This window comes from Chinchilla lanigera, unplaced genomic scaffold (genome assembly GCF_000276665.1).
Source record: "Chinchilla lanigera isolate Chin_1 unplaced genomic scaffold, ChiLan1.0 scaffold00030, whole genome shotgun sequence".
NCBI classification, from domain to species: domain Eukaryota; kingdom Metazoa; phylum Chordata; class Mammalia; order Rodentia; family Chinchillidae; genus Chinchilla; species Chinchilla lanigera.
The window spans coordinates 9,198,611-9,208,564 of record NW_004955431.1 but is presented as its reverse complement, the minus strand read 5'-3'; the positions used below and the strand labels follow the sequence as shown (position 1 = coordinate 9,208,564).

General features: G+C 37.2%; 1 protein-coding gene across 1 annotated transcript in view; it reads left to right on the top strand.

Annotated features, from left to right (window-relative positions):
• Window positions 1–8,559, top strand: part of Rfxap (regulatory factor X-associated protein) — a gene marked incomplete in the record, with an annotated part of 9,583 nt that extends 1,024 nt beyond the window's left edge. The window contains 3 exon segments of the mRNA XM_013515899.1: window positions 1–412; window positions 5,975–6,082; window positions 8,338–8,559. Of these exon segments, the coding sequence (XP_013371353.1) occupies window positions 1–412; window positions 5,975–6,082; window positions 8,338–8,448 (631 nt within the window).
• Between the last annotated feature and the right edge of the window lie 1,395 nt (window positions 8,560–9,954).

The following is a 9,954-nucleotide window of genomic DNA, read 5'->3' as shown; positions in this document are numbered from 1 at the left end:
GCCCGCCCCGGCGGCGAAGCCCGGCGCCTACCCGTGCGAGGCGGCGGGGGATGCTGAGGACGAGGCCGGGGAGGACGACGCCGACCTGCTGGACACCTCGGACCCCCCGGGGGGCGGCGAGAGCACGGCCAGCCTGGAGGACCTGGAAGATGAGGAAGCGCCCTCGGGGGGCGAGGGCGGCAGCGGGGGACCCCGCCGGCGGGGCAGCGGCGCGGGCGGCGTGAGCAAGACCTGCACCTACGAGGGCTGCAGCGAGACCACGAGCCAAGTGGCCAAACAGCGCAAGCCGTGGATGTGCAAGAAACACCGCAACAAGATGTACAAGGACAAGTACAAGAAGAAGAAGAGCGACCAGGCCCTGCACTGCGGCGGGGCCGCCGCGGCGGGCGGCGCGGGAAACGTCAAACTGGAGGTACTGCGCCCTGCCGGGGCCCTTGGCGCGGGGAGGTGGAAGAAGAGAACCCGCTCTTGCGGCAAACCCCATTACACGGCCAGCTCAGCTGCTCCCCAAAGTGCTAGGTTCCCAGGTGAGAGCCGAGAGCGCCTGCCTGCTCGAAGTTAGAATGTGTAGGAGCGCCTGCAAAGCCTTAACAGGTCTGTTGCACGCTTGTGATAAGTGAGTACGTTTCAGTGAAAAGATGCGACCGGACAGCAAGAGCTGTCATTTCAGAGGTCCGGGGTATGGACAGCCACGCCGGTAATAAATGCTCGGTCTGACTTATTTCTCAATGAGCAGGCAGACTGAGCCTAGAGGAGGTGCTTAGACAAGGTAGCCTCTTTTCAGTACTGTGTTCTCCCTGTCCCTGTTCTTAGGACTGTTTGCGGTGTTTCAGGACTTAGGCCCCTGAACTTAGAATACTGTTCTTAGTACTTTCATGATTCTTAGTAGTCCTGTGCTTTTATTCTTGGCTTCCCCGTTGTTAGTACCTTTATTCTGGCTACTCCTTTCTGAGAAAAAAGGTTTCACGTTAACACGTTGTAAATCTCGGATTTTATATTGTATTTTTGGTTTTCTGGTGTTTTGGTTTTTTCTTTGTCATTTTGAGATAGGGTCGCGCTGTGCAGTTCAAGCTGGCCTTGAGCTCACTTTGTAGCCCAGGCTGGTTTCGAGCTTGCTGCAGTCCTCCTGCCTCAGCCTCCCGAGTGCTGGGATTACAGGCATGCGCCACCACGCCCGGCTATATTGTTTTTATTTGAACTGTGTTGAAAGTTAAAGTCGGGGTTCTGGAGGTAAAGTGCTGGCTTGAAGTCCCCGCTCCATTATTTGCTGGCTTTGTGGCCTTGATCAAATTATTAACCTGTAAGTTTTAATTTCCTCTTCTGTTGCCATTGAAGTAGTTCCTAGTTCTTATTGTTGCTAGAAGTATGTGAGATGTTCCCGAGTGAGTGTTCACACTGTGTGGTGTAGTTCAGGTCAATAAATCTTAGCCGTTTTTATTGTACATAGTACTAGTATACTTCAGGGTTGCTACACGTAAGCAGATACTTCATTTTAGGTTTCCTCCTTTTAATAAAAGCTAATCTCAGTGCAGAGAATCATTGAACTTAGTTAAAACAAGCCAGAAAATGTTTAAAAGTGAAAACTGTTATGAACTTGACAAGCTGTACTATTAAGCAGATTTTAGACATTGTAATTGTTTATAAATGTTTCCTAAATATCTCTAAAATCTGTAGTCATCAACACATAACAGTCTGCATTGGTTAGGGAATGACTGATTTCTCTTTGTTTTTTATTCTATGCAGTTTTCACCTGTTAGGGTTTGGGCCATAATCCGAAATGTTGAAATCCTGAGAGATCAAAATCCCTGAAAACTAAAATCTTAAACAATCAAGATCTCAAAAATATAATTCTGGAAAAAGTTGGCTTTTAAAAATTCTATGTAAGATAGTTATTTTTTAGAAGATTTAATAAACGTAAAAACACAACAGTTTATAGATTAAAATGGCTGATAACATACATTATTTTTGAAAGCGTACACAAAAGTGTACTATCATCAGTTGCACAAGTAAATATAGTTAGGAGCATGTGAACCATAGTCATAAAGAAATAGGTAAAAAGCAGAATGTATAAATGCATATCCCTGTGGTCGGTAGTATGCTCCCAGCTTGGTAACCAAGTCATCTGAAACCTGCAACCTGACCTGCAACCTAAGTTTTTAGATGAGGTCACAGTGCGTATGTGGTTGGCCAAAGAGCTGAGATCTTGAGAAATTTTGTTTCACAAATGCAGATATACCTAAAGGATATCTCTTCATTATTAAGGAAATTTAATGTTTTATATACGTATGTGATACTTATACACAAAGTTATTATGATAATATACTTTCATGGAGTAAAATTTGCAAAAAATGGATAAAATGATTATAATTTTCTGAAAGTCTTCACATAGTTTATGCCACCAGTATAGGAAATGATGCAATGGTGAAATAGTATAACTTAAAAACAGTGGAAAAAAAACAGCTGAAAAAGTCTGATGTATGAACTGTGTATTGTGGAGACAGATCATGGATGATTTCACAGAGGCAGATCATAAAGGTTGGCTGACTTTTGGGATCATCAGTGAAGTCTTGCCTGTTTTTCTTTAGGCTATGACTGTCGGAATAGTTTCACCCCCATTTCTTTATCTGGTGCTACTCCTGAAATACAGTTTTCAGGATTTCAGCTTTTGGGATTTTAATTTTTGGGGACTGTGACTTTGGGAATTTGACATTAGAGAACTTGGACTTTTGGAATTTTGATATTTTGAGATTTCAACATTTCAGATGATGGCATTCAGGATTATGTCTCTTGGGATTATACTCATCACCTGTTTAGAGATAAAAAGGATACTTTGACAGTCATCTCCATTTCCTAATGAAGACTCTTCCCCCTAAAATGCACATACGCAGGTGTTTGATTTTGCATACAGTCTCATGGGACCCTGTGGGTCTTAGATTAAAACCTCCTTCAATCCATGTCCTTGTAAAATAATACTTCACCAAATCTTTGACTATAAGGACTTTTGGAAATAAGCATTTTATTTAGTATAGAATGAAAGTGAAAGTGATCAAGTTTGTCCCTTATGTGTCTCATCTACTTTAGAATTCTTTACAGAGAGAAAAGACTTCTTTTGAATGAAAAAGTATGTTATCTATGGTTACTTTTTTTAAAACGATCCAGCATTTTATGCCTACAGTTTCAGGAAAATGTATAAATTACATATAAATACTGAATTAGTATCTCTCTGTCCATACCCTATAAAAACTCTTCTAATTTCTGTATTATAAAATAATTTGCATGGTTTTTTAAGGAAGCAACAAATAATAGCCTACTGTGTCATTTGTTTTACTGTGGGCCAGTTCTCCAGTTTTGAGACAGTTAGAAGAGCTACAAGTCTTGATCTTTTTTGAATGGAATGTAAAGAAAATAGTGTCCTGTAGTATATTCTAAGGGCCACCCTATAGTGCTGCTGTAATGGTTTAAGAAGGAAAAGCAGATCACTGTAAGCTGAAACACTCTGGAAAGGCTTTGCAGTGGAAATGTAATTTAGTATACGCCAGAAAGAATGGCCAAGTTTTTATCTGCCCAGCAGTTGCTAGGCTACAACTTGAGTCTTACAACCCTTCAGCAATGAGACAACCTCTATTTTACACAGGTAGAAACTGAGGTTCAGAAAGAGCAACTTGGCCTACATCATGCAACCAGCAAGTACTCAAATATAAGCAAGCTGATTCTGGAGCTACACCTTTACTCCCACACTGCAGTGCTTCCCTAGAATTCTGGTAGATAAAAGAGTAACACATTTCGGTAAAGAAGGTGTGGAAAATCCATGAAAAATGGAGAAAGGAGGGAAGATGACTAAAAATGATCAAATGCACCAGTATATGTGTATGAACGTTTCCCAAGATGCATGTAATTATTATGTATTGAAAACATATACTGATAATAAAAATAATTTATTGAAGAAAAAATTCATGAAAAATAAATTTGGAAAGAGATATTGAAGCCAATTTTTATATGATAATGGTATCGGGTGGCTGTGGGATTTGGGTTTGGAATCTTTAAGTGAAGTTTTCTAAGGGGTCCTACTCCAGTAGGGTGGATTAAAGTCGAAGGCTGGAGATTTGGAGACTGTACGAGATTACAGAATGGATAGGTAGGGTGGTATGGGGACTTTCTGCCATGGAGGGTGAGCAGCAAGATTAAAATCAGTATTTCTACCAGGCATGGTGGTACACACCTGTAATCCCACCACTGGGAAGGCTGAGGCAGGAAGATCACCATGAGTTTGAGGCCAAGGCCAGCCTGGACATAGTGAGAACTTGCCTCAAAAAAAAAAGAAAAATCAATATTTCTTACACAAACCAAGGTTAAATAAGAAGTAAGTATATGTAGTATCTAAACCATGTATCTAAGAACTATGATATATGAAGCAACTAGAGATAAAATAATTTGCTTGTATGGATTGGAATCATTATCATTAAATGATTTAAAAGCTACCATTTGAAAGAAACAGATTTTATTTTGCATAGTTCTAAAGTAACTGGGGCTCTAGGTAAAAATCACAAGGGTTGTACATTTCAGCTCAAGCTAATTAAGAGCTGTCTCAATGTTGGAGCTATTCAGAACCAAATAGAATACCACGAAAATTGGTAAACTCCTTTGGATAAAACATTTTGAAAGTTTTTTGAAAAAATTCTAACACTTGTCAAAGTTTGGACTAGATGACTGAAGATTATTTTTACTACAGACCTCTGTGGTTTTGTGCTACTAACATTCTAAAACTACCTAGTGCTTTGTTTGGGGTTGTGGGGATGGAGGGTGTTCAGCAGTCAAGTCAGCTCCAGCCTTCCATTTATTGGGCACATAAAAAGTGAAACAGTCCCACAGAGTGAACTGTCTGGGGAGACAGGAAAAAGCTTTTTGTTTTCTGTAGGTATTAAAATATCTTAGAATTTTTACATTTTGGAGCCAAATAGTTTAGGGATAGAACACTTTTGTAACATCAGGTGGCCAAACTTCTCATAGGGAAAAAAGAGGGTATTTTATAGACAGCCCTAAGGCCAGTAGAGAGGCCAAGAAGAAAAACAGATAAAATATCCTGACTGAAGAATAACGAGATTAAATTCATATAAGATGGGGCTTTATGGTAAAACATTTTATACTTTGAAGTTTAGTAAAAATTTTTGGATGAGGTCAGTGTTGTATCCTGGTTTTATTAGAGTCATAATGTTAACTAGAGCAAGGTTTCATTATTCCAGGAAGATTGTTAACTACTGAAGAGTTATTCTTTCAGGTAATTTGGGGTACATATTTGATAGTGAGTGCCGCTGGCTTTGTTTGCATTTTAATGTCTAAGGGTAGTAGTATCATTTTAGAGATTACCCTGATTCATCTATCACAGTGACAGAAGATTCTGCCAGTGCTTTTTAGCCTTTTCAAGCCAGTTTATAATTCTTCTCCTAATAACTTGCGAATTGTGAAAGCTTTTTGATCAATTGCTTCTTTAAGCAATGTCTTGCTGCTCCTCTTGTAGTTTTGAATGGGCAAAAAAACAGAGCGTCCCATTAGCAATATAAGATTACCCCTAAATTCATATATGTCATCCAAAAGCAAGCAGACTGCTTGGTCCAGATGGTTGTATATGCGGAGAATGTTCAGTTCCACTTGGCATTTCTTATAATACTGAAAATAACTCACAAGTAAATCTTCACTCTCCTCCCCTCACTTTTGCCCCGCTATTAATTTGAGACCCTTCAAGAGAATGGAGAACCCAAGTTGGAAATCCTGGACAGTGGGAAGAAGGAGGAATATTACATAAAATTAACTGCCAGCACCTCACCTATGACTTAAGCGACGCTCCCAAAATATTATAGGAACTGGGCAAAAGGAAGAAAAGCAAAGACCTATTTATCACATCCCTGAAATGCTCATCATTTAAATTACTATGTTGTGTTAATTGTTAATCTCATTTGGCTTTTATCATTTATCCCAGGAAAGTGCAGATAACATACTCTCCATTGTCAAACAAAGAACAGGATCTTTGGGAGATCGTCCCGCAAGACCTACTCTGTTAGAACAAGTGTTAAATCAGAAAAGACTGGTAAGTTGTCTCCTTGTCGTTACGGATCTGTTAATGAAAGTTGTCTGTTACAGATGAAACTGTTTAGATTTTTTTTAAGATTTGGAAAATCACTAACTTTCAGAATTGAATTGTGCCTCTTTGACAGTACACACTAGAATCTCAGAAATATTATTCCAGGACTGTAGGAGCAGGAACACTTTTAGTCCTATTTCTTCACTGACCAAACTTTGACTATCTGAACAGGATGGCATTTTAAAACAGACTTCTTGAGCCGGGTGTGGTGGCACGTGCCTGTAATTCCAGCACTTGGGAGGCTGAAGCAGGAGGATTGTTGCAAGTTCAAGACCAGCCTGGGCTACAAAGTGAGCTTAAGGCCACCCTGAACTGTATAGTGAGACCCTGTCTCAGAAAGACAAAAAAAAAAAAAAAAAATTAACTAAAACAGACTTCCTGTACTGAATTCTGAGGTTTGTAGAATAATACTTTAATGCTGTAGAGACACGATTAGGCCAGTATTTAATCTCTATTATAAATTCTGTAGAAGACATCAGGAGTTAATCTCTCTGAAAGAAGACATTATTCACTAAATACTAGAATAACTGGATTTTGTCACATCATGCTCAGTATTTGCCAGAATAAATTCATGATAGTCTTAAGATTTAAAAAAATTGAATGGGACTTTATCTCAAAAATCTAGAAAAATATTTTTCTAGCTTAAAAGACAAAATCACAAAGCAGTATAAATTTCACTGCATAATAATGAATGCAGTAGCCAAAAATGATCCTGAAAATCAAAATGAAAAATAATACAGGAAAGTAATTGCAACAAAAATGAAAAGTAGCGGTTAAATGGCTGAAATATTTCTTGTGTAAAGCACTGATTCATTCATTCATTCATTTTACCATGGGGCCCTTGCTGTGTTGCGTAGGCTGGTCCAAAAGTCTCGGGCACAGGCTCAGATGGTCCTGCTGAAGCTTCCCAAATAGCTGGGACTGTAGCTGCATGCCACTGTGCTGGGCAAAATATTTCATATGTTTTATGAGAAAAAAAATTTGGCCTCAGTGTAGTGCAAAATATATAAAAAGAAAAAAGTGGAAATATTACCATTAAATGACATAAAAATCTTCAATATTAGTAGAAATGACACAGTAAACAAACAAAAAATATTTAAATAGTTTTAATTACGTTGAGGGTACCATGATATGGAAACTTCTCTTAATGGTACCTTACGTTGGCATGAACTTTTACAAGGTAGTCAGGCAGTATATATCAGGAGTTCCTAACATGGTCATCCCTTTTGACTTAGAAATCAAACTTACAAACTTCCGTATTTAGGAGGTAAATCCTAAATATGGATAAAGATAAGGATATCGCTAGAAATACATTGATCATAAATAGTAAAATCATAATGGAAACAATCTAAATGTTCAGTAGTCTCATTACAATTAATTACATTATTGTGAATGTACTTAAGAGGAAGTTGGGCAGTCTATACAAATAATTTTGAAACAAAACTATGTCATATATATAAAATGTGCTGTAAAATAATACATAAAATGCGTAATAAACTTTAATCAATATTTAATGATAATATATCTACCTTATTTGGTTTATCTTTTTCAACTTGAGACCACAGTTTTTTGTTACGAATTTATACAAGTATTCTATTATAGTAAAAATATTAACCATACTTCCTTATATTTGTTGTATGATGTGATGTATCTTTAAAAATGGTAAGTGTATAAAAAGCATACTGGTTATTTAAGGGAAGCTAAATTGTTTCTGAAATTTCAGTAATGTGCTAATAGTAATTTTATATTTATATGTATGTGCATGCTTAAGTATTTCTTAATAAATACATATTTCTTAATTACTTCATGAGGGGTTAGACCGTAGGATAAACTTGAATTCCAGTACTAGTTTTTATGTATTTACAGATTGACGTTGGACTCTTGCTTTCACGTCCGAGCCCCTTTTATCCTGCTGTAATCCTGGGCCAGCACTCACTTGTTGCTCTTACATGTTTCAAGGGGATATATTTGCTGACAAAGCTTGGAAAGCACGTCCTTCCTATGCAGAATCACAAATGACATGAGGCTGAACCATTGTTTCTGTTTTAGTATTGTGATAGATGGCATCAAATTTTATTCTTTATTGTATTGCAGTAAGGCATATTTTGTTCTGTAAGGACATTGTATTTTGTATAAGGACATGTAGAAATATAATCCAATCACATAATAAAGCTGTTGATAATTTTTTTTTCTCTTTCAAGTCATTGTTAAGAAGTCCTGAAGTAGTGCAGTTTTTACAGAAACAGCAGCAGCTACTAAATCAGCAAGTTTTAGAGCAAAGACAGCAGCAGTTTCCAGGAGCATCAGTGTGATGGAACTTATCAAGACTCTGGACATTTTTTTTATTGTAATATATGAATATATTTCTATACCAAAGGTAAATGGCGTGACATATGTCAATAAAATGTAAACATTTTCCTGTAGATCTACATGTGCATTTGGGTATAAATAAGTATTGTACTTTTTGTATATAATCCTTTCAAATCACCATGAATTTGAAGAAGTCAGCTTATCTTCTCAAAATAACATTTAATAACAGGTTTTTTTTTTAAGTACGTTCTTCAGTCATTGTTACTGAAGGTAATAAGGCAGTTACTTTCTGTGGAAGTTATCAAGTTAATAGATAATAATTCTGAGCCATCAAGCTCCAAAAAGCAGTTGGAAATATATGAGTATATTTTTTGATTGTCATAGTGAACTTGAAAACTGCAATTTTTAATGACTGGGCCAGGAATGCCAAATGTTGTAGAGTGACTGGGATAATCTCACACAACTAAACATTATTTTCCTGAGAATGCCAACATTACTTCTTTTAAGAAACTGTGATAGCTATTACTGTGATTACAAGTAGTTGGAGCACCTAGAATCAGATTCTTTCTTTGTAGTTAACACTGAAGCTGTCAGAAAGATAAACATTCTATATCTATAAGGAAAGTTATCATTGGTCATTGTTTATTTATGAAATCATAGATGTGCTGGTAAAAATCTAAAAGAAGAATTAAATATTCCAGAGTGAATGTACATCTCCTCGAGTTGGCTTCTGTATTTCGTGTGAGCTATTAGTGTTGTTCTTTAGAGCAGACCCTCTGATGTGTTGAATTTGTGGATAGTACACATGCAGCTTAACCCACCAATATTTTTTTTTGTTTTTTTGTTTTTTTGGTTTTTCTCCCGTACTGGGAACCGAACTCACGACCTTGCGCTTGCCAGGCAGGCGCTTTTGCTGCTGAGCTAAATCCCCAGCCCCAACCCACCAATATTAAGACCAAATTATTTTATCTTCATTTTCCATTAAAGGGATATCCTGAAAATAATACTAGCACTCTACCATTTTATCAGTGCTTTTCAAAATTGAGCTGTTTTACAAATACATTATTCCTAAGTACTATTCAATAAAGATGGGTAACCTGGACATTTTTTTCTTGTATTTTTTCCTAGGAAAACTTTAAATAAAGGTAAATAAACCAATAATAAAGCAAGTGTCAAGAGAGTCTATCCAGTACTAGAATAATAAATATTATGTGTCTCAAAATGAACTGGACAAAAATTTCTTAGTTTTTAAGCTCTGAGATATCTATTGCGTTAAAGTTAGTCATAGCTGTTTTACTAAATATTGATGGGGAGAAAGAATGTTTTTTCATTTTTATGTATGTTTTATACTTGAAGATCTGTTTGCAAAAACACTTTTGCCAAAATTGCTCATTAAAATCCACTTGTTGACCTCGGAGTTGTCTAATTCACTGACTCCATTTTCTGTAGTGGCCGCGCACACTGGATGCAGAGGAATTAACTTCCTGTTACCATATTTACAGTATTGG